This window comes from Dipteris shenzhenensis, chromosome 7, assembly GCF_047967505.1.
Source record: "Dipteris shenzhenensis isolate YYH24624 ecotype China chromosome 7, Dip_SZ_1.0, whole genome shotgun sequence".
In the NCBI taxonomy this organism is placed as follows: domain Eukaryota; kingdom Viridiplantae; phylum Streptophyta; class Polypodiopsida; order Gleicheniales; family Dipteridaceae; genus Dipteris; species Dipteris shenzhenensis.
In genome coordinates, this window is record NC_141602.1 from 764,667 (window position 1) to 790,911 (window position 26,245).

General features: G+C 43.5%; 1 protein-coding gene across 2 annotated transcripts in view; it reads left to right on the forward strand.

Moving 5' to 3' along the window:
• Positions 1–2,141: 2,141 nt before the first annotated feature.
• The window catches only part of LOC147899787 (putative serine/threonine-protein kinase At1g54610), an 89,964-nt gene continuing 65,860 nt past the window's right edge, over positions 2,142–26,245 (forward strand). Inside the window, exons 1-2 of one of the 2 annotated variants that reach the window (XM_087376811.1) lie at positions 2,142–2,643; positions 3,413–3,697. In XM_087376811.1, coding sequence (XP_087232937.1) covers positions 2,185–2,643; positions 3,413–3,697 — 744 coding nt within the window. In that variant the 5' untranslated portion in view covers positions 2,142–2,184. The remainder of the gene's footprint in view (positions 2,644–3,412; positions 3,698–26,245) is intronic. The other variant, XM_087376812.1, reaches the window with a different exon arrangement.

The window sequence follows — 26,245 nt, forward strand, 5'->3', positions numbered from 1 at the left end:
TCACACTATTTGTGATAAAAAATGATGTCCGTGTGAATGATGCATTAACACAGACATAAAAACGTTAAGGAAATCCTTGATCAAAGCACAATAAGCCTCATCGTGTACCCTTTCATCCCTTAGAATTGGCACGTTTTGTGAGTGATGTTTAAAATTAGGCATTATCTATGCTAAGTTGATCTTATAGCTAAATACCTATAAATAGTTGAGGTTATGTCTCAACATCTACGAGGATATTCAAGACTACAAAAAGGTTTCTCACAAATGTTTCCCATTTTATTATTTGAAGGACAATTGTGCGGAATTCTCCTCAAAGAGAGGTTGTTTAATATGCATATAAAAGGTTTGGAAGAGTGATGCAAACTTGAACTAGCTCATTCATGTAAAAGGTCATGTTCACAAACATATAGTGCATATCTACTTTAAACTTGGCCTCTCACATTGGAAACAATTGAATGCATTATCAACGAGTTAAAGAACCATCATTGCTCACGTTAATTGTAAACAACTTATCTAAAATAAATGGACAATAGAACGATAAATTCTTATACGACAACCTAAATAAGGGTCTTAAATAGCATATCCAATGAGACTTGCATCATTAAAAGCAATTGCATTCCATTGTGCTACTAGTGTTTTTAGAGTTTAATTAAATACATGTAAATAATTAATTAGATTTTTATTTTAAAAAAAGTTAGCATAATCTAAGTACCATTGCTAAGACATACACACCTTTTTAAAGAGTAGAACAAGATATGGAGAAGAGCACAAAAAGAATGGCACATGGTTAATCAATCATCCCAAAGTGACCATCATGTTGTTAATATGTGACAAAAAGGGTTTAATGTTTTTCAATGGGCTTGGAAAAAGTACAAGAAATTATGTTGCTAATTGAAGCAAAGAGTTGTCTTAGTGTGAAGTATACATGTACAATAAGTTTCGTGTTGCCTAAACACCATCACTCAACGACGAACACATTGTTAGGTAAAATGAAATACGGAGATTTAAACTTAACAGTCACTTTTTAGCAACAATATCCCAATGTTATCAATGAGCAATATTTCCTAATAAAGCTATTCAAGGATGAGAAGGGACACTTTGACATGATTGTTTTCGCAATGCTAAACATGAAGCATAAATATATTTATATATAAGATTAAAATCATGTCCTTTAAGGAAATCAAGGATTGGATAAATGCTCACATGTGATTTCCCATGAGTGGAAACCAATATTGGATAAAAGGGAATGTATGTATTTTGTGCTATGATGAGAGAATGAGAGGAGAAGAGATATCATCAATACTTTATGTATCTGGAAATCTAATAAGAATAAGTAGTAGGTTAAACTTGTAAAAGGGTTTGCTATCCTTTTGTGATCATTCATCAAAAGGCTTTCCTAATGTATGGGAAGTTTTCTTCCTTGGATGCTCATCATGCATATATATATGTATCACAATCCATGTGTGGTTCTCCTTGCTTCTTATCCCGATTCTTGGTACCTTCATTGAGATCCTTAAAGGGGGCATTTCCAAATATTTATTTTTTGTGCATTTCAAAGTGAAGCCTTGCATGAGAATTTACATGTAGCATGTATCAAACTTGCACGAGTGAAATTAAGAGCACATTTTTATATTATTGGATGCTTCAATACACACGAGTTGAGCACCATTATTATTACTTGACGATTTTGAAGTGATATATTAAATATATTCTTTACATTATATAAGTTTGTTGCAGGTAGCATAGAAGGAATTGGTATGGCTTTACGTGAAGTTGATAAAGTGTAGAGACGTGTGGAGTTGCTTTGAGAGGGTGGCGGCGACTCTAACGAGGGCGAGGGCGGACCACTCCATCACCTTCCTTCCCACCTTGCTTCACCCACCGCTCGTGTTCCCACGACATTCACAATTCTCTCACACGACATACAAGGACCGATGTCATAGCCAGGAGCTGCCTCAGATTGACTCAGGGCGTGTGGAGCGACGATGACTAGATTGAGCATGGATCCGCAGTTGAAGTCGCTTTCTTCGACGATGCAAGATAATACAACGGCGATGAGAATGTTTCGCTATTCTAAAAGCTTGCCATGCGTGGGATTGTGCTGGATAAAGGAAAGGGCCGTATTCGAGAGTCATACTTACGGTGCTAACTCTTGAGAAGGCCTACAAGTTCATTAAGCGTTGGATGCAAGGACGGAAAGGTCCCACATCAATAATGGGATGCCTCCAGTCTAAACCGCCCACTCGTTCCAAACAGAATGCAAGCAACGTCACAGAGTCTATGAGAAACTCAGTTTCGAATACAGAAACAAATGCTCACGGCCAGATATTCAGAAATCCAACTTTGGACACCAAGGTAGGCGCAGAGGAAACGCTTGAAGGTGCAGGGAATGGACGAAGAAAGAAGAGTACATCCAAATACTTCCAAAACGCCACTGTTGACGCTGCAATAACATCTGAGGAGGATTTTGACAAGAGGCCTGATAAATACATGTTGCGAGCACACAGTTTAAGCAATCCACCAAAGCGTGTCGAGGGAGAGCAAATTGCTGCTGGATGGCCACCATGGCTATCTGCAATTGCAGGAGAAGCGCTTGTAGGATGGATTCCTCGCAGAGCAGACTCTTTTGAAAAACTTAGCAAGGTGAGTGCTCCACGCTTTCTCTGGACGTGTGACCGTTGGTTACAAGGACTCCTTCCCACTCTAGTATTAATAAGTCGGAAAATCAGATATGATTGCTCTTGATATATAAGTTTCTCCTAGCTTAGGCGTGGAAACGTTCAGAACTTTGACCACATTCAGATTTAATGAACTGACCATCCAATGCGCTATGCCTAAGGCACCATAGCATTTCTGTCAACAAGGCATTTGGGGAATGCCTCTAGATCTAGCTTACGACTTCTGAGCAAGCTATTTCATGTCACGCTTTGGCGACTGCTGCTCCTCTCCTAAAAAGCAGTGCCTCACATATGACATTGTGTACTGATGTATAATATCTGATGGTCAGACCCACACTCTTGTAAGTCAAACTATCTGTGTTTGTATTTGTTTAGATTAACTGGTAATCAGGGTGTGACCACCATCATCGCTTCAGTTGTGATACTGTCGATTTTCTATCAGTTGCCGAGCAGAGTCGAATATTGTCCTTTGAAATGAATGCATGACTTTCTGCTGCATCTTTCATTGTAATCACTAAGCAGAAATGCTTTATTCTTAACATGTTATAGAAAAGGCCCGCTAAAAAGTCACACAAATTTCTTTATATCTATCGAACAGAGGAATAGATATCCACGAACCCACAAACTGTGAACCACGTGATACTTTTTAAACATTTGAAATTGAAGTTCTCAATTTAAAAAGGCCGATTAAATTTCATATTTTTCAGATGATAAGAATCCTTTGTCGCTGGCAGATTGGTCAGGGGACATATAGTAACGTTTATAAAGCTCGAGACCTTGACAGTGGAAAGATAGTTGCATTGAAGAAAGTGAAGTTTGACAACTTAGAGCCAGAAAGTGTACGATTCATGCTCAGGGAAATTAAAATTTTGAGGTATCTTGACCATCCCAATATTGTTAGGCTTGAGGGATTGGTCACATCAAGGATGTCATGCAGTCTATACTTGGTATTTGAGTACATGGTGCATGATCTTGCTGGACTTGCCTCTTGTCCTGGAATAAGATTTACTGAAGCACAGGTGCGATGCTTGCCTTCTCTCATTGTATTAATATATATATGAGGAAATTAGTAGATAGTTTTCATTCAGGTAAAGTCTATCAGGGACTACAACAAATTTAACATTCTTTAGCCCTGTGCATTTTTAACATTCCATAAATCTTTTATGCGCACATTAGCAAATTTCTGACTTTAAGGCTTACTAACACGTGCATTTATACATTTTGCAGCTTGTTCAATACGATCTTACTATCATAGCATTTGGATGTAGAACCAATCCTTATCTTTAGTATCTGTACCCCAAAAGCAAGCTGATATCCATAAGATCTATATACCCAGCATCCTCTGCCGTAGCTTGATATGCATTAGGAAATAGTACTGATTTCCTGTAAGAAATCTATGGAGTATCCGTAGTCACATTTTAAGCAGCCTAAAGTCCAAAGAGGAAAATTTCAGGCCTTTATAGATCAAATAGCAGGATTCAGGTTTGGGTTTTTTTCTTATACCTTGAAAAAATCATGGGAGAAGCAACCCTTATCAGTAAAAGGCGAAAGCCCTGAAGTAGCCTCCATGTGAGATGATTCCCGAGATTGACTGATTTTCCGCAATTCTTGACGAGCTTTTAACCCTAGCAACATCTCCTTGACAGTATGCATGTAATGCTTGCCATACTCCCTAATTACATGTTGCATATGGGTGACAAAAGCAGTCCACACATTATCCATTATGCGATAGTGTGCCCACAAAGGAGTAAAAGCATCATGCACCATGTTTCTTTTTTTCCAAAAAAGAGACTTCCATTGAGTATGGAAAAAACCCGTGAGAGCAAACTCAAAGTGGAAATGCATCATGCAATGCACCAGAAAACTCCTCATAAAGAGGTGGAAAATAACCAAGGTTGAGGCTGAAAATGCCATCTCAACCTTGTAATAGACTCAAAGAAGAAGGGTGAACCCCTCCATTCTCTAAGGAATGCAGCTCTCTTTTGTAGAAGCTACACGAGAAGACCCGTCCAGATGGTCATCAGTGTATGTATAATGTCAATCCATATACTAGCTAATGTGTGAGAGGGGTGAACTTGGGATCCATCCAATGGGTCTGTACATTTGACTCGCCAGATATGCCACGGTGCAATAGTCGCCAGTATCTTCCAAGAAGTGTCCACAGAGGCATGCACTGCTCTATATGATGAAGCAAGAAATCACCCAGAGAGCATAACTCTACTAAGTGGCGATGAACCGATAAAGCACATGAGGAGTCATGTCTCTCATAAAAGACCAAAGGCCTTAAAAGAGAGAGCCATGTAACGGAGCCCAAGGTCATCAAGAAGGGGGAATGGACAAAAATACTGAGGATCTTGGCTACCCCCTCCAAATAATCCTTGCCTGTCTGCAATCCCATAAACAATGCTGAACTGACTCCAAAGTAGAAAGCAACGAGGACAGGTAAGGTCAGTCCCAAACTCGGATCTCCACAGGTTCATTGCAATCCCACCATGAATAGAAAGCCAAAAGAAAAGAGTGATTTTTTCCATTCCTGAGGGATTTTCAGAGTCTCTTTCAAAAGTTCTTCTATATGTTAGCAGAAATCTCAAACCCCTCCCAATGGGAAGCTTTGGATGGCCTCTAACCTCTACAACTCAGCTTATATCTCCTGGCATTACGAACAGTGTAACGAAAGAAGAGGAGGCCCCACTCTTGGTGCCCTTCGTCGATCCACTCTCACGAGGATCCCACAACGAGAACTTTATGGGAATAGCACCAAGCCATACTCTGAGTTTGAGCCATGATCCACCAAATCAATAATCCTGACAGGCTAGAAAGCATTCCAAGATTCCACGGTGGAGGCAGCCTCTCCCACCTAGACCACTGCATATAGTGAGAGGTACCAAGTGGTCTGCCATGCTCATCAAGTATGCTATCATTCCACATGACAGGCTGCCAGTCAATCTCTTCATGAGACAAAGGGAGAACTCTCTAAAAGGTACTCTTGAAGGTGACCCACGCCTTCAGGATAGCAGCCATAAGAGGGAAGGAAGAAGACCTGAGATGGGCTTAAGTAAAAATCCATCTGGTACTCTCCATCCAGTCTCCTCTCGATGTAGGTGTACAGGATTGTCTGCCATGAATAAAGAAGTCTTGTCATGGCTCTTGCCCAGGCATAAGTCCCCTCACCACCATCTTGCAGACCAAGGTCCTACACTGTAAATCCAGATCAATGATGTTGAGACCCCCTTCCCGTGTGGGGAGAATCAAGGTCTCCCAAGTCACGCTGGCAATAACATTTGCTATGCCATCAAGTTCACCCCATAGAAAGCTCCTTACAGGTCTCTTGTGTTGACTGACACAATCCCTAGAATGATTACAACACCACTCTTGAGGCAAGGTGAGCTTGACTGAACTTCAAAAAAGGAGCTTTCTACTATGCTCTCCAACACATGAGCAAATTGTTGTCATGGAGAGATACCCATACCTATCTGGCATCCCAAATAGCTGATAGGAATACCTCTCTGAATCCAAGTGAATCCAATGTCATTCCCCCAATCTGGGGTGTCCTCGTCACTGAACTAAAAGCCATTGGATTTATGCCAATTGATATGTGCTCCTGCAGCAGTACAGAATACACCCAAGGCTAACCTGAAAGAAGTGAGTGTTTGTGGTGTGGCATCCAAAAAAATAGCGGTCTCATCTGCCAGCTCACTATCCAGAAGCTCTTCATCCCTTCTGAGGGAAAGTCTCAACCTAAAAATATCAACTTGAGATCTAATGTAGATACTCATAGCTTCTGTCACAAGAAAGGAGTGAGAGAGCATCCCAATGCCCAAATGAGGGGCGAAGGCCACCTCCAACAGAGTCTTTGCACAGCTTTATAAAGCATACCTCTTATTGGGTGTGAGAGGTAGTCTCTTGCACTAGCTTGCTCTGCTAAGTGGACATCAACCTCACACGAAACCATCCCTAACTCAAATACTTAGCAATACTGAAATACCATTGTGATACCACATCTACTACGAACAAGGAAGCATCACAAAAGTCATTTGACACACCCTCCTTATCTTTATCATCCTTAATCCCAGAGAGACGACCAATTAGAAGATGGGCCTTCCCGGGTTTCAATACAATCCTTTCTGACAGAGCAAGCTTCAAAACAAGATACTTGAGGGCCTAATGATTGACATAAGAGATGAATAGTTTAGCTAGCAGGGAGTGTGTATACTTTGAATCAAAAATACCATGCCAAGAGTTTCCATTTCCATGGTAGAATAGGGGCAGAATGGTTTCTTTTTGCGGCCACTAGCTAATGGCGAGCATAACAAATTGGATTTGTGGTCACCCCTACTCCCCCCCACCCCCCTCCCCCCCAGATTCCTATCCCTCTCCACTCCCTCCCCTTCCTCCTGAGCTCCCCCTGTCCCCTCCTCCCCCCCTCGCTCCTCCTGCTATGGTCATCCTCACCACCCGTCCCCCTCCCTCCGCCTTTCCCCCTCCCCCTCCGTAGCAGGTTCTTCAACCTCCCCCCCCTCCCTCCCTTGGACCTGCTGCCTCGACTCCCTTGCCATTGGGCAAGGGTAAGACAGCCCCCCTTCTGCTTCCTCTTTGCAGTGTCCCATCCCCTCCCTCCATTCAGGGGGGGGACCAGAGGGAAGGGGCTCATCCTCCTGATCAGCAGCTCCCAAACTTCAGCCGGGCGTCCCCTACCACGGGACTTTTGGAGATTGGGACCTTGGAACTATCTAGAGATTTCGGACTCTTACCTTCTACCCCTGGAGGTAACGCTTGTGATCTTGCAACCCCGGAAAGGGGGTTTGATCAGCATAGTAGGCTCCCAGACGCACGCAGTTTGGAGATTCCAATTTGCCTTCACAGGTTTGGAAAAGTGGTCCTGTTGGAGGATTGATCAGGCATACTATTGGTCACTCTAGAAGTGTGCTGATTTGTTCGGGGTGAAAGTTTCCTTCATGATGAAGTAAGCACGGAAGATTGTCATTGAGCCGGTGTCCACCCTAGTACGCCGTCGTACGGACACGAACTACTTGCCCTCCAAACCCCGACAAAGTCACAAAAGGCAATCTTTCTGGAACAGGCACCCACTCACAGGAGAGCCTTGTTTTCTACTTACCCGTACTCACATGAGCTGGACCATAGTGAGTTGGAACATGCATGGGCTCCACGACCGTGCTCGTAGTCAACCACAGTACTTATCCTTCGGCAGGAGTTGCAAAGGGCAGTGGTAGGGCGAGTAGTGGACATCCTTTTGATACAGGAGCATATGTTCTCAGCATCAGACAACAAACGACGGCACCATCTCCTTCCAGGGAGAGGTCCGGAGGTGTGGTCCCCTGCCGTAGGACGGAGCGAAGGGGTCTACATCTCGGTCTCACAGATGGTGGCCCCAGAGGTCTATGATCAGGGTGAGCTTATCCTAGGGCGGGCAGTTTGGATGGGAGAGTCCAATTGGGATCCTGAACGTGTATCCCCAACATGCAGACTGCACCGTCCGGCCTTTTGGAGGAGGCTAACAAAGTGTCTTCCAGATGTTGACTCCTCGATCGTTGGAGGAGACTTCAGCAACCTGGAGTTTGGGGAGAACAACCAGGGCGGTGCCTCATTCTCTGAGATGCCAGCTATGCAGAGGAGAGCACCTGCGAGCAATTCATTTTCATGATCAGTGGTAGAGACCCTTGGCGAGAGCCAGAGTTCAACAGGATACCTGAAAGCCTCCTCTTCTCTTTTGGCCAGAGGAGACATGATGGACTGCTTGAGAGGCTAGACCGTTGCTTGGCAGGCACGTAGTTACAACGTTTACGGGATCCATAGGGCATTATGCACATTGATCCACAAGACATTCTAGACCTGACCACGGTTTTCTACAGTCAACTCTTTCAGAGGGAGAGAATGACTCCAACTTGCCTTGTGGCCCAGTAGTCTCGCGGGGGTCTGGGAGGAGCCTTTCATAGATAAGGAGCTCTGGAAAGCCCTCACGGCCCTCCTGAACTAGAAGTGTCATGGCGAAGATGGCTTGACTCCGGTCTTCTTTCGAAACTTCTGGGAGATCATTTCTACCCCTTTTCGCCTAGCCTGCCAGGAGATCTTCGACACGGGCTCCCTTCCTCGGTCCCTGAGCAAGGGGTGGATTTGTTTGATCCTGAAAGGGAGAGATAGGTCAAACATTCGGCAGTGGAGACCAATCACCTTGCTTGATACCGCATACAAGATCCTTGCTAAGGTCTTGAGTTTGTAGTTATGGCCTAATCTCACCGACATCATCCATGACACACAGACCGGGTTAGTTAAGGAGCGCAAGGAGAGGGGGTTGAGGAAGGGCGAGAGGAGGGAGGGAGGTGAGGAGGTAGGAGGGCTAGGGAGAGGGCGGAGGGAGGGGTGGAGAGGCAAGTAGGGGTGAGGAGGTAGGTGCGCTAGGCAGAGGGGGGAGGACGGGGTGGAGAGGCAGGTAGGGGTGAGGAGGTAGGTGGGCGGAAATGAAGAAGGGAGAGAGGAGAGGAGAGCAACGGGTTGGGCAGCCTGCAGCCTAGGAGAGGGGCTAGAAGGGGGCGGTGGAGCAAGGCCAGTAGGGGAGAGGGGCTAGGGAGGGGCGAGGAAGCAGGGCAGGGTAGGGAGAGGTCAAGGGAGAGCAGGGCAAGGTAGGGAGAGGGGCTAGGGAAGGGCAGGGGAGCAGGCTGAGGAAGGGAGGTGCTAGGGAGAGGGGGGAAGGATGACAAAAGGTTGGGGAGAGGGGGGGGGGAGGGGGAGAGAGAGGGGAGAGGCTGAGAGAGGAGGAAGCAAGGGAGGGGGAGAAGCTGAGAGGGGGCAGCAAGGGAGGAAGCGGGGAGGAGCAGCAGCCTTCCTACTATTACTTATCAAAAGCAACCTTTTATCGGGCAATTTGTCATGCAGGATGGCATAAAATGACAGCTGCAACCAAAGAGAGGCATGATCCGAATATGGGAAGGCATAATCAGCCCACATATGACAAGTGAAAGCACTGTTCTGATGTGGATGAAGCATAAACCAGCAATCTAATCGAGCTCCCATTGCGGACTGTGCATTATGTTGATACGTAAATCAGGAAGCAAAGGCCGTGTCTCTTTCTAGAGTTCAGCAAGACCAAGCTGGAGAAGTAGTTAATTCCATTGCACTCGCTTAGAGGCAAGGATATTGCTAATGACCGGATGTATAGTTTCCTAGTTGTGGTGCATTATTGAAATCCCCACATAAGAAAGCATTTGCCTCCAAGGATATTGCTACATAGCCTGCCAAATTGATGCTCTACTGTGTGATGATTGTGGAACATAAAGCAAGGCAAACTCAAAACCTCTCCTTGCAAAAGACATTGCATAACAATCAAGTGACCTTCCCGGTCATTAAAAGCCACAATAGCATGAAGGGCATGTTTCACAAGAACAACCACTCTAGAAAAGTTGTCACCCACAGAGAAAATATCATATCTGACAAAATGCCCAATCTGGCCTGCATAAGCATGCTGATTATGCTCTTGTAAGGCCAATATATTATGTTTCAACCTCCTAATATATGCCCATACTATCTTCCATTTGCGAAGTCACATAACCCCTATACATTGTAGGTCAAACATTTTTTTATGACAGCATATTTACAGATTAACAGATATATAAACATACTAGATCACAACAAAGAGCAAGTCAAGACTGCATATCAACCTCAGGATCCAAGGCATGATCCGGAGGACTAGGCATCAATAAAACAACTTCATTTTTTAGAAACTAAGTATGACTCGTAATCACTGCAGCCCATGTAATGCCTGTGCCAGAATTCTCAGCAGGGGTATTCCCATTTTGAGGGTGCACCTGTCCATGTACGAGGTGGAATGGGCCTCCTGGCTGTGACAATTTTCCTCGGGGTTTGCCAACTTTCATTCGAGGCTTTATCCTTTGCTTTACATGAGTTGCAGAGGGCATTTGACCATTACCAATGCTAGTAGAAGTGGCTTTGGCTTTTCCTTTATCCTAGACCATAGGAGACACTTTTGATCTCAGAGGGGTAAGTCAAAACATCGAGCGACGCGTTCGAGCGAGCCCAAACTTCGAGCGATGCTTATGAGGAACTTTGTCTAAACCTATAGGAGCAATAAATTTTTACTAAAAATGGTTGAATCTACATGACACTATTACAGATTGTTTTTAATTATCTTTTGTATGATTCTTGGCAACTTACAAAGATTAAACTTACTATTGGATAACTCATAAATCCATGCAAGTCAGCAATCATTACCAAAGGGAAAATTCTTGGCAACATACAATGAGAAAACCTATCATTCGATAAATAATAAATACATGCAAGTTAGCAATCATTCAATAGATACAAAAGGGGAAATGCTACAATGTCTACACCTCGAGGTGATCACTCAGAATTATGTAAGGCAGTATGTGAGTTGAAGGGGTTTCTTTATTTTATGGAGTTACATACATGGCAACAATAGTCCTACCAATGATATAGAAGCTCCTTCTAGCAAAATCCCTCACAAACAGCTATTTGTAGCTCATCGATTTTTATGCTACCGACATGATTTAATCCATTTTGTACACAAAATGATCACATGAATAAAATGTTTAAACTATGGAACGAATAAATTATTGATCACCTTATGACCATGATGATGCTAACTAAATATGGATCACCTTCATGTGTCCTTGACCATGTATACACCTCTAGGATGGAGGGAGGAAACCAAGGACCCAAACTCTAAATGAGAAAAATCCATGGTCATAATTAAATATAGAGTTTGATAAGGTCCAGCTCTCATGAAACAAAGATAAGTATAAACTTTCTAAATATCTAGAATTTTGACACTTTAACGTGATAAATGTATTCATTCATATCATTCCGATCGTTTTGACTACAAACATGACCATATTTGGAGTCCGATTGACTAAGTTATGGCCCAAATAAAATTGGCAAGAGGAGCCTCCTAAGAGGCCGCGATATCGCGGCCTCTAGGGAGAATCCTCCTCCCATTATTTTTTTGCCTTGAAAATGGAAATTGCACAAGAAAAACACATACTTTGACCCCTTTCTTCCACCCCTCCGTCGTTGACCCTTGAAAAACATTGCCAAACATTTTTAGAAATTGTTGTTTGTCTATAAGACAATTGATTACTCACATAATATCATGGGTAGGACAACAACCGTAAAAGTAAGCAATGCATGCTAATTTTTAAACATAAAACATCACACTAGAATGTCAAAATTTATGAAATTTCTCGCTCGAACTGTCGCCTCGCTTGAACGTAGTCGCTCGAATTCTAGTAATCCTCATCTCAGAGGTCCCAGGGCATCCTTATTTTGTAGAGAAGTAAGCATTGCTTCTGAGGGATTCTTGTGCAAGGCCAAGGGGCCATATGGTTAAATCTTCTACATTGAAAACACACACTTGCACTGCCCATTGCAACATTATTGACAGTGATGCAGTAGAATTCATGCGTGGGGACTTCCATGTACACAAGACACAAAATCGGTTAGAATTTCCGTGCTGCCTAGGCGGGTAAACCACCTTGCACAAAGAAGATACAATTTTAGGCAAAAGTTTCTCCAAGCTTTGAGGGAAGTCCACAACCTCAACCCAAAAAGGACAGCAATGCCTAATGAGTGATGGATAGTCCCGTGTGGGAGACCAAGGCAATACATGCAACATCTACTGCCCATAAAAGAGAGGAGAATGCTCTAGAAGCATCTGTTAATGCTGCTCATATGCCATGATAAATTGAAAGAAACTGTTGGCCGCATATTGCATTTTGTGGACAAAGCATCCTCGCAAAGTTTTGGTCAATTAATTTCCCACACCTATAGCAACAACATTCTACCTAGGAAGAAGATAATGACCGTATTTTTACTGAAAACTCAGAAAAGAGAAGTATGAAACAGTGAGATAGAGAGGCCCTAAAAACTCAGAATTTCATAAAAATTGAGAAACCAAAAAAGACAGCTGTGTATAACAGGTAGAGAAAAGACATGGAACAGGGTATTAACGAGGCTGAGTGATATAGACGCAAGCCCTGAAGTAAAAAGGCTGTATAAGCAATGAGATAGACAAAGAACTTCTATGCGAAAAAGAACACAGACAGACCCAATCAGAAATGTGCAGAAAAGGAAGCTTAGGCAGCCCACCAAACACATGCACATGGACTGACACACCCACACACAGGAGGCTTCTGTAACAGAGAACAAAAAGAGGGCGATGGAAGAGTTGCAGGCAGGTCACATAGCATGAATATGAGGCGAGGAAAGGGTTGCAACTGCAGGGAATGATGAAAATGGGCTGCACACAGATCACTGGAGCTCTAGGAGAAATCAGAGGAGAGCGCCTTGCTTGTGGATAGGAATTCACTGACAGTGAGAGAAGTCCTGGCAGCCAAAGTGCAAGTCGTAGAGGTTGCTAGAGGTCCACCAGATGACTACGTGCACCAGAAGGGGATCACTATATCCAAATGGCCTGGTCTGCAAAATTTGCCATTCCGGCACCCAAATTTTCAGAACGTTCCCGTTCCCTGGTAACTATGATGCACGTGCGCGCGCACACACACACAGAGACATGTATATATATGTACACACACACTTTTTTTTTGGTAAAATCCAGTGCATTGTATTTATATTGTCATAACTTTACAAGAGGGAAAGTCTCCAAGATGGAGAGTATCCCAAAGATCAGAAGCATAAAAAGAAAAGCTCTATGCAAGAAGCATGTATATCACCCTCATGGCAGGCATCATATAAAGATTGCCGCAATGAGGCTCTAAAAGATTCATATGACTTGTGAAACTGGCGGCCCAAGTATGCCAAATTATGCTCTTCCCAGATTGTCCAAAGAGCCCAATATCTCACCCATGAGAGAGAGTGAGTATTGAGATAATGACCTCCTAAATGTGCCAAATAACCAAAAATGTTTCCCAAATATGTGACTCGGGAAACGGAGGCGAAGATGATCTGAAATTTTCCCAAGGAGGTTCCGAGAAGACAGGCAGTGCCAAAGCAAATGAGGGACAATCTCTGAAGGAGCCTGACACCGTAAGCATGTGGGTGGTGCAATGTGATGTTTGGCAAGTGTGATTCCCACTGACAATGTGCCGGTCATGCATCTCCAAAGAAAAAGTCTTTGTTTCAAAGGCATCTTACACCTCCATAATATTCGGAGATTCTTCCGCCACCATGAAAGGGGCTGCCTGATATGCCACAGAGTATTAGCATATTGATGAATCCATGGGGCAGGCTGAAGAAGCTTGTAGACTTTGATGGAGGTCAAAACAGGCAGAGGAATAGGATGAGAGCATGTAGCAGAGGGGTACAATTGCCAATCCATAAGCCTGTCTGTGTCAGCCACAGGAGAAATAGGTAGAAAAGGATGCAAGAGATCAGCAATTTTCTTCCATATCAACCTATGATGCATTTCCAATGCATAAGAGGCAGTGGCCTGAGGAAAAGATAAGACATGGCCTTGATCATCTACCACATCATTGATGTATCTAATTCCCAATTTCATGAGATTATATGCCCGAACAGGTTCCTGTAAAGTAAGTGGAATGTCAAAGATGGCACTCCAATGAATACTTTCTTTCCTCATTGAGTTTGTCCCCGAGCGATTATCAGGAGCCCATTTGACCTTAGAAAGTACTTGTTTCCAGTGCAGTATCAGAGCAGTAGAGAAAGGGCAGCCAGGAATCTTCCCTACAAATCTCCCAATGACAACCTCCCAATGATCAGTAGTCCAATGGCCATAAGCAGATGTCCTCATGTTGACACACATGGATGCTATCATACAAGTCCATGGCTGTTGTTGACGGAAAAAAGTATGGAGCATAGTCGCCTTCCTTGCAAGTACATGATATCTGATATTGAGAACATTAAGTCCTCCATGCATCCTAGGAGAGCACACCATTTCCATCTTCAGCAGTCTAAATGCTTTCACAGCAGTTTTTGTCCTCCATAACAGCTCCATAGCTTGAGACATAAAGGCTGAGATATCTCTAGAGGACCAATGTAGCAAAGGCAAAAAGAACTGAACATAAGACATTACAATAGACTGTACTATTCTGAGCTTGACATGAAGTGGCCAAGTAGAAATTTTCCTATATTCCAATTTATGTTGAAGTCTTTGAAAGATCCATTTTAGCTGCTGCTTCCTGGTGATATGCCATCCTATAGGATATCCCAAATGCCTGACTACATCTTTGGAATGCACTACCTGACCTGGCCAGAGAATAGAATGCCAGTCACATTGTTTCAGGGGAAGCAATTTGGATTTGTCAAAGTTGACATGCAATCCCGCTGCTAATCCATACAATGATAATGTGGTCATAAGCATGCGGACTTCCCGGGGAGAGTTCTGTGGCATAAAGAAGGAATCATCAGCATATGCCTGTGCCAAAAAAGATGCAGCCCCAGAGATTTTAAGACCAGTCATCTGTCCTGTGTTTGTAAGATGATCAAGATACATCAAGAGGGGATGAGTCGCAATGGCATAGAAAAGAGCACTAAGGGGGCAGCCCTGTCTGACTGATCTACCCAATATCCATGACCGAGATAGATGACTTCCAAGAATGCACTGGGAGGTAGAGCCAGAATAAAGCCAATAAATTGCATTTGCTATCTTGGGACCAAAGCCCAACTTTGTCATGGTTTGAGAGATAAAATCCCATTGAACAGTGTCAAATGCCTTAGTGATATCTACCTGCAATATGAGCACATCTTGATTCGAGTACTTAGCATATTCAATTGCAGTCAATGCATTGGAGATACTGTCATGGATTTGTCTTCGCGGCACAAACCCATACTGATGAGAATGAAGGCCCGCATTCAGTATCCTATGAAGCCTATACACAATCATTTTGGCAATGAGTTTGTAAACTACAGGCATCAAAGTAATAGGCCTCCAATCTGACATATGATCACAGAGATTTTTTTTTTGCACAAGTTTGATTATGCCATGCTTCCAAAGGTGCGGCAATTGATTTTCTTGCCAGGCAACATTGATCATTTGTAAGAGAACATCTTTCAAATCATCCCAAAAAGAAATATAAAATTCCACCGTAAGACCATCCCAGCCAGGGGACTTGTATTTGCCGAGATGGGACAATGCATTATCAAGTTCTGTGTCAGTAAAAGATCTCTCGAATATAAGAGCATCATCCATTTCCACTATCTCAGAAACATATTGAAGAAATTCAGTCCTCGCATCAGTCATTTGATTTGATGGGGAGCCAGGGGTAGAGAACAATTTCTGGAAGTAATTTTGGCATTCATCTTGGAGATCAGAGAAAGAGTGCGTCCAAGAGCCATCTAGCTTCCTTACCCTTAGACATGAGTTTTTCTTTCGAGTAGCATGCAGGCCCTGGAAGAAGGCTTTTGATGAGCAGCCCTTATCCATGAGGGGCTTCATTCTTGCTCTAATCTGCCATTTGTGCAATTTCCTCTGATCATTATCAGTCAGTTTGATCCGGGCTTGTGAGAGGGAATCATTTTCTGATTCACAGAGAGGCCTTAAATGTGAAAATTCAGTCAATGGTTGTGCTGTCCTTTTTGCCCATTTGACCTCATTCCTCCATGTAGCCATGTGCCAGTTTCCATACACCCTAATGACATACGAGAGACAAAACTGTCCCAAGCATAATTCATGTCCTCTTGGGCATGCAAAGGCAAGGGATGAATTGCAAATCTGATCATTTGCTGGAAATATTGATGTCGGAGATAAGCCTGATTAACATGCAGTAATCTGCTGGAAAGAAAGAGTCGGCAAATCATCCAGTGGCATACCAAATTGCAGATTTATCCATAATGGGGCATGATCTGACAAGCCCAATGAGAAATCTATGAGGAGATGAAGGCTAAAATCTGCATATTGTTGTGGATAAAACAAATACCATCTGTCAAGCCTTGCCCAGTATGTTGTAAATGCATTATGATGAAAAGTATATCCGGGCACTAACCCTTGTAGAAGCAGCCATAAATCTTCAGCCTGCACAGAAAGAAGCATGTTATCCCATTTCTGTCTTTCCGATGATAGCATATGAGATCTTGAAGTGGTGTTATCTCTCGGCAAGGGGAATTATTAAAATCTCCACAGATAAATGCATTGGATCTCCATGGATATTTGCTTAAAGAATCCCATAGAAAAGCCCTCATGGCAGAGGTCTGGGAGGCATAGACTGATGCAAACTCAAGAATGTCACCATTGACATTACATTGTATGACTATCCATCGGCCACTGCTGTCATTGAATGCTAATTGAGGCTCCAGCTCATGTCTGACCATTATGCATACACCTGAGTAGGTAGTGGTACCAGCATAATATATATCATAGCCGCCAAAGTGATCATGATGACCAGCCTTAGAGTGTTGATTATGCTCTTGCAAACAAACAATATCTGGCTGCATTTTATGTACATAATTCCAGAAAAGCCTCCACTTTGAGACATTGCAGAGGCTCTGTACATTGTATGTAAAGCATTTAAGTGTTTGATGCATGAAAGAGATATATACAAGAAAGTATAAGTATGAAACAAGATATCAGAGAGGCAAAGCCTCTGCCTGCATGGGTTGCATGCTTTCATGATCCCCACACACACACACACACACACACACAATGCACACACACACAGAGACATGTATATATATGTACACACACACACACACACATTTTTTTTTTTTGTGGGAAGAAATCTTTTATTGCTGTAAAATAATTACATTCATAGTTACTTCGAAAGTGGAGTAACTACTACTCAACTGAAAATCTCAGTATAAGCTGTATATACATCCTGATCAATCAAACGAGTCTGAATGCAATCATAGAATGATTGCTGCATGCTGCAGAGATCGTTTGAAAAAAACAAAAGATGAAAGAGGGGATCACCAAAGACTCTATGATTTCTGTCCATCCATAAAGTCCACAATGCCCAGTAGCGTACCCATTCAAAAAATAAAGTCAAAACCTTGTCTAGCTGGATGAAAACCAAACAACCAGAAAAACCTGCCAAAAGTAACAGTAGGAAATCTCGCTCGAAGCCTCTGTCGCGGATGAGAGCAATGAAGTCACAAGTGTGTGGACAGAACCAGAAGATGTGAAGCACAGATTCAGCATAGTGTAGGCATCTGTGGCAAACAGCCGGAGCAATATGTCTATGTGCGAGTAACTGGCCAGATGGAAAAATGCCAAGTAGGACTCGCCAAAGGAAAAGCTTTGCCGAAGAGGGACTTTATAATGCCAAAGGAGACACAGTTGCTTTCTCCACCACTTTAGTGGGCGATCCATATGCCAAACAGTATTTGCTATGTCAGAAATCCAAGGCGAAAATAATAACACTTTATACAGAGATGACACTGTGATATGTGAGAGCTTCAAAGGACGGGCTGCAGAGGAAGAAGAATGTAAAATCCAATTCTCAAGCCTATTCTGAAGTTCCAAACGAGGTACTGGCAAGAACGGTTGAAGCATTGCTGAAATCCTATGCCATAAAGGACGATAATGAGCTCCCAAACCGTATTTGCTAGCAGCCATAGAAAAGGATAAAAGAGTGCCATCATCCTGAAGTACATCTGCCACAGAAGAAATGCCTTTGAAAGAGAGAAAATAAGAACGTCTGGGTTCTTGTATGGCCAAAGAAGGGTGGAATACTTTAGACCAATAAATATTCTCAGCCCTCAAAGAATTTCCCGACAAAGGATCCCGGCCATTCCATTCCAAGTGGGATAAAATATGTTTCCAATCAAGAAGCAGATGAGAGACAAAAGGGCAGTCTCTGATCTTGCCTTGGATAGAACCAAATAGGAAATCCCACTGAGTAGGCTGCCAATGCCCAAAAGCAGAAGTATGAATATATGATAAAAGAGAGCGGATCATGAAAGCCCAAGGCTGATCTCCTTGCATAAACTGCAACATCATTTTCCCTTTGTGAGCAAGTAAATGCATTTGAATATTGAGAATGTTCAGACCCCCGTGCATCTTTGGAGAACAGAGACCATGCATAGAGAGTAATCTGAGACTTTTCTTGCCATTTTTTGAACACCAGAAAATTTCCATGATAGCTGACATAAAGGAAACCAGATCTGCCTTAGTGAACATAATGAGAGGCAGATAAAATTGTATGTATGCTATCAAAATGGATTGTGTTATTCACAAACGAAACACACACACACACACACACACACATACAATGCACACACACATAGAGACATGCATTGTGTGTGTGTGTGTGTGTGTGTGTGTGTGTGTGTATTATGTCAAGAGAGCTCTCTCTCCTGAACCCAAAAGACAATCAAGGGAAACCTCTTCCCCCATATCTCCTTCATCTGAAAGATGCTTCCTATGTGTTTGATATGTTGAATGATGATTTTCAACAAAGTAGAAGGGAATGGAATCAACCTGCTCCGGAACTCACTTACAAAATGAAGTTGCCCTCTCTTGTACATCCTTTGAAGAAGCTTTCTCAAACTGCAGTTATCATCTTTTTTCCAGGCAAAATTCCTTCTGCTAATGATGTGGGTCAATGGGTGAATTCTCTCCTAGGTGGATGCTATGTAGAAGGAGTCTATTTTGCCTCCCGAGGATTTTATGAAGTTCATCTTTTGGATGCCCTGACAAAACAAAAGATGCTGGAAATGTCCCCTTTATTTTTTGGTCGACAAATGATGCATATCATGCCCTGGTCCCCTAATAAGGACTACCAGAACCTTATCAAGCATCATTGTCCTGTATGGGTTGAAGTGGTTGATTTTCCAGATTACATGAGAACAGAGCTTCCAGGTTTAGCCATGACATTGGGACAAGTCATCTGTCCCCCTCGTCCCACAGGTAATAAAAATCGTTTTTGCATCTTATGGGATACTGATAGACCAACCCCCTCCTCTATTGCAGTTGAGATTGAGGGTGTTAATTTGGGAAGGAAATATTTCACTCTAAAATGGGGCATTTTTGCTGGAGCTTGTTGTTCTTGTCACAAGTTTGGGCATCTTGCTTCAGAGTGTCCCTCTATCCTTCATCCACCTCCTCCAGCAGCTATTCCTCTGCCTTCTAATAAAGGAGCTCAGAAGACATATGTGGAAAAACTTGAGGCTAAAGGAGCAAAGCCTTCACTGCATACAGGAAGCCAAGCCAATTCAGCTCAAAATAAGGAAAAAGGAAAAAGCAAGTTAGGGGAAAATAACACATCTTCTCACGAGGGATGGCAGACTGCAAAGAAGACAGTGCCTCTCAAACAAAGACCACTCCAATCTCATAATTGGGATGCCTCTGCTCCTTCTCTAGGACAATCTTCTACCTCTCCAAGCAACCCCATCTCGAAGGCATGGGTTAATGCAGTCAAGAAAGGTCTTCCCCTTTGTGAAGAAGATGATATTATCAGAGAATTGGATGCTGAGGGTCAGCAAGACCCTGTGGCAATGGCAGAGGCTTGAGGCCTCCCGTTCTTTTGGAGGAATGATCATGTCTTTATATATCTTCATGCGTGCTTCTCTTAAATGTTTTTCCTATAATATACAGGGCCTTTGTAACCAGAATAAATGGAGGCTTCTATGGCATAATCAGATGTTGTGTGTTTACAAGAGCATAATCAGCATTTTTTTGCTGGCCAGCATGGGTTTTTTTCTGGATATGATATATTTTATTCAGGATCTGAACAATTTTCCGGGTTGTGCATTCTAGCCAGACATGAACTGCAACCTTGGATAGCATATAATGATCTTAGTGGACGATGGATGATCATCCAATGTATGGTTAATGGAGAGATTTTTGAAATAGGATCTTTGTATGCCTCTTAGAATTCAGCTTCCAGAGCTCAAATGTGGAACTCCATCAAGCAATATCCTTGGTCTTCAAATGCTTTACTTTGTGGTGATTTCAACAACTCTCCTCATTGGACGGACAATACCACACATAAATCTCATATGCTGCCCTCTGAAATTCAGCAATGGGAACATATGACATCATCTCTTCAATTTGCAGATTTATGGACAGCAACTCACCCATCAGTTATGGGATTCACATATCATCATAATGCTTTTACAGAATATTGGGCCAGGCTTGATAGATATTATCTCATTCATGCTCAGCAATATGATGGATATACATGTCAAATGTGGACTGATTATTCACAACAATTATCTGATCATACTCCGCTTTGGCTAGCCCTTTCTTTTGGTATGCCTTTGGATGATTTGCAGCTCTCCTCAGTCAGGTATTTACAGGTCAATCAAATATATCTCACACACGAAAAATTCCAGCAAATGATCAGACTGGCTTTCAGGCCATTGTTATCTCATGCTCAGGAGGATCTGGAATTTGCTTGGACCTCTTTCACACATCGTATTCAAAATGTCATAAAGGAATATGGAAGATGGTACATGGCAGAAACTAGACAGCATATCCATTGGGCAAAATCAAATAAGCAGTATTTGGTTCAGCTTGGTCATCAAAGATCTCTATCTGCTTCTGAGCAGCATTTATTGTCCTGTGCTTCCTCTATAATAGATGCCAATGATAAACGCAAGCTGTCCAAATGGCAGATCAAGGCTAGAGCTAAACCTATGCTAGATAAGGGCTGTTCCTCAAAATATTTTTTTCGGAACTTACATGCAAATAGACAAAGCCAATCTATCATGAGGATCAGGAAATCAGATGGCCTTTGGACTCAGACTCTATCTCAGCTGGAGAAACAATGTTTGGATCATTTTCAGCTTCTTTTTTCTCAGCCATCTTTTTCTACGCCTCGGGTTGTTGCAGCTCGAAACAGATTTACTGCACTTGTTCCTCAAAATATTTTTTTCGGAACTTACATGCAAATAGACAAAGCCAATCTATCATGAGGATCAGGAAATCAGATGGCCTTTGGACTCAGACTCTATCTCAGCTGGAGAAACAATGTTTGGATCATTTTCAGCTTCTTTTTTCTCAGCCATCTTTTTCTACGCCTCGGGTTGTTGCACTCGAAACAGATTTACTGCACTTGTTTCTCCTATTGTCTCTCTGCAAAAAGCCTCAATGCTGGAAATGTCTTTTACAGATGTGGAATTGGATGAAGCTCTTCGGCATTTGGGTAAACATAAATCCCCTGGCTGGGATGGTCTGACGGTTGAATTCTGACGCCTTTTGGCCTGAATTGAAAGGTCCAATTCTGCAGTTTATAAATGTAGCCTGGCAACAGAAACATCTTCCCTCAGCTTGGAAGCATGGTCTGGTTAAGCTGGTGACCAAACAACCTCTATGTGAGACTATGGATGACTGGAGGCCCATCACTTTGATGCCGGTCATATACAAACTGATTGCCAAAATGTTGGTACATCGGATAAAGGATATCCTTCATGATGGACTTCATCCCCGGCAATATGGTTTTGTTCCAAGACGGCACATACATGACAATATCTCTAACGCTCTCATTGCAATGGAATATGCAAAATATACAGATCAAGATGTAATGGTTATGCAGATGGATGTGGCGAAGGCTTTTGATACAATACAGTGGGATTATGTCTCTCAAATCATGTCAAAACTTGGTTTTGGGCCAAAGTTAGTTAATGTCATATATTGGCTCTACTCAGATTCCACTGCACAATGCTTTATAGGGAATCATTTGTCTTAGTCTTGGACTCTTGAACGTTCAGTTCGACAGGGATGCCCTCTCAGTGCTTTGCTATATGCCATCGCTTCACATCCTTTGCTTCTTTATATGGATCACATGGTTGATACTGGACAGCTAGAGGGGCTTCAGATTTCTGGTTCACGACCCTTCATTGCTCAGGCCTATGCAGATGATTCATTCTTCATGCCAAAGAATAGCCCTTTGGAGATTCGCCTTTTGATCAGATTTTGGGTTGGCAGCTGGTCTTAAAATCAACTTTCAGAAATCAAAACTCTTGCCTCTCAAGCATTGTGATTGGCATGCTACCCTGTGGCCAGGTCAGATTATTTATCCGGAAAACATAGTAAGACATTTGGGCTATCCCATTGGCTAGAAAATCAGCAATAAGCAACAAATGTCATGGGTGTCAAACAAAATTCAGGACAAATTAGAATATTGGAAGATTTCCACTTGGCCTCTGCATGTTCATCTCCACTTGGCCTCTGCATGTTCGGCTTCGAATATTTCTCACTTTTCCAGTAGCATGTCGACAATACAATCTGGGGATGCATCATAGACCTATATGGAAAGCTATTGCTGATCTCTTACTCCCTCTGGTTCCGATACCGACATTGAATGTCAGAGACAGGCTTCAAGATTGGCACCTTCAGTCTTCAAATACAAGCATCTCCTCTAAGCCTTTGCATTTATTGACTTCTATACAGGCTTATGGATTGATATTACCTCCTCCTTGGATTGCCCATCATGCTAATTCTCTATGGCATTTGAACAAGTCATTAGCCTGGTGGAAGGGAAAATTGCAATCGATATGGAAGTTGAAAATGCCATTGAAGCAACGTCTATTTTTCTGGAGATGTATTGTCGGTATTCTTCCAGTAGGGGTGAAATTGGCTCAAAGGCGGATAGCTTCACCTCTTTGTCCAAGATGTCACCTTACTTCTGAGAGTATTCCGCATCTACTATGGTCTTGTTCACATTCCAGAAACCTTCTAGACAGAATCTCCTATTTCTTATCTCTCAGATTTCCAGCACACAGGTTCTACAGGTTTTTCTGGATGTATGGCAAACTATCAGCATCTCTGTCACAGTATTCTCTTTTCTTCCACTGGATCAGATACTGGGCCTTATGGACCCTCTGGTTGCAGCGTAATCAAGCATATCTGAATTCTCCCCTTCAGCATCCATATGAGTTCTTTCGAGCCTCATTACGGCAATCATTATATGATGCCTTACATGAGGAAGATTTGGATGTCTCTTGTATTCAACTTTTCTTTTACTGCTTCTGATGCATAGGGCTTTGGCTCTCTTTTGAGCACTGCCCAGATGTAAATGAAAGTTTCGTAATATAAGTATCTTGGTTTCACAAAAAAAAAAAAAGTGTGTATACATACATACGTACATACATACTTACATTCATATATAAATTATAACAAAGAAAGAAACCAGCCTGTTTCAGGAGAACCTGGCTCACTACCTAGGGAATTTCTAGAATAGGGACTAATAGCGAGGTCTATACATCCAACAAATGCCTCACCCAATAAAAGTGTAGAAAATGCATGTGAACCAAGCCTTGTAGAAACACTCCCCCTGTCGGCAGTCGCTTTCCATCCTGGAGTCCCAATGTCCTGCCAAATGGCGACAAGAGTGGCTACCGGAGAGACCTGTTGGCCTCCCATCACCAAGGTGCATGCAAACATTCTAGCTATCATCTCTCAAACACTATCCTCTAGAGACTATAGTAGACGCCTGCCTGATGCCAATGAATCCTATAAGCTGGGGACAAGATCAATAGAGAAAGGATGGCCCCCCTCTATCAGGCATGTGACCACCCCCCATATGAAATCCCTCTGCATCCTCTACGCATTGGAACAATCGGGAGGGCACCCACCCAGATCCTCTATGCTGTTGGGCAGCCTCAAAGGCAATGTGGGATCATCTCCAAGTTTTTATATGCACAGCGGTGGCGTCCACACATATCTGCTCCACCAACCAAGGCCCAATGGGCAAGCCTCCATGCGCTATCATCCAAAAAAATAATATATCTTCCGTGGCCTGAGACTAGATCACACACGATACCAAAAATATCAGATGACCTCGTGGAGAACCTGCTGCTTTACCCAGTTTGTCTCTCGTGAAGGGTTTCCTCCATCTGAAGACGTCAACCAATGTGAGTGGTGTAAGAGAAGGGCAGCTCCTTTATCCTGTCTGAGTGCCCTACTCGTGCTGGCTAGAACCACTCCCCTAGATCCCACCGAATCGCCACCGTAGCCCTGCCCACCTCTAGGTCCCCTATCATCTCTAGCTGAAGAAGGCTCCCAGCCCTGATCGTATAGCATCTACGGTGGAAAGAGCCAAGGGACTAGTGCAAAAACTGAACCCTAAGGGGTACTCCAGTCCTGGACAACTGCCCATACTAGTGGGGCGGGTCTGTTGTCTTACGCAAGTCCTCCCACCAAGGCTGCTTCCTTGATCTCTGCCATCCTAATGCCTGCTCCTCTCAAGTGCAAAATTGCCTGCACACATGCCTCTGCCTCGGCAGGAAGGCGGCACCAAGCTCCAAAGGACCTAGCTGATCCCATATCCCACTGATCCCATCCAATGTGTGTCCTCTACTCGAGCATGAATCCCTCTTGATCCTTGACCTCTAGGTGCTAGATAAGAGGTCATCGTTTGAACTCCTTAGGGCAAGAAGAGCTGCCCCAAACGAGGCCTCCAGATAAGTGTTGCCAAACCCTTAGAGGGCTGCGCATAAGGGGGAGCCCTTCCATATGAGGGGGGCATCTGAGAAAATCCACCTATAGGACGCCTACCGCTGACCTCCTATACGGGGGGTGTTCTTGAGAAGTCCTCACTAAAAGTACATGGAATCCATATGAAGCCTCGTATGGCCCCCAAATCCTAGATCTCCTAAACCTCCTCAATCGATCTAAGAAAGCCAACTGATATAGCTTAGTTGATCTTAGCTCCCAAGTCCTCACAAAAAATCTCCAGTGCTCCCTGACCCCCTCCAAACTCTCCACTGAGCCTTTCACGGAGAGTGCCGTGCTTGTCTGCAAACTTAGAGTTGAGAAGCTCCTCCTCGAAAATTGGGAGGCGCATCCCCACGAGGCTTGTTGTCTGAAATCTCAAGAAATACCCGAGAGCCTTTGCCAGAAACAGGAAGGGAGCTGAAGGGAAGCCCTAGCAGCCTGAATGGGACAGCGCGAGAAGCTCCCTTGTGTGACCAATTAATGAGCATCTGACTGGTGCTCCGTACATACAAGGCCACAGTCCCTCAGAAGCCCAACATCTGCATGGTCCCCCCCAGAAAGGACTACTCCGCTCTATCGTAGACCTTCTCAAAATCCAAGAGAAGCATCACATGAGGCTATGACTCCTACCAGGCCCAATCAGCACCTCCCAGAAAGTGAAGATCTTATCCAGGATGCTGCTCCTGAACAAAACTTGGCTCAGTATCATGGATGATGTCTGTGAGGTTGGGTGGCAACTGTGTCGGGATCTATCTCCTCCCCCTCCCCTCCTTCCCTACCCTGCCCCTCCCTTGCCTACTCCCCCCCCCCTCCACCCTCTTCGGCCCCTTTTAGAAAAAGAGAGAGAATCTCGCTTCGCAGCAGTAGGTTTTCGGACGGACTGAGCATCTTCGGGTTTGCATCGGCCTTTCCACCTTGATTGACGAATGGGTTCCCATTCAGCCAATCCTCAACCGCTTCCATCGGCCGCAAGAACGGTTACATTTTCAAAAGACGAGCTTCAGCAGCTCAAGACAAATTCAGAGCATGAGTACGCTACCTCACTCTTTGCTCGCATCCACGGTTCCCACCCTTCCAGGCTACAAGCTAGGGAATGGATGCTTTCGGCTTTACCTGGAGACCTCGTAGAGCACCTCACCGATGTTCTTATACTTGGATGAGGGTTCTTCCAGGTGGTCTTTGATTCTCCAGAGTCAGCAGGTTCAATATTCAGGGCTAGTCCTTT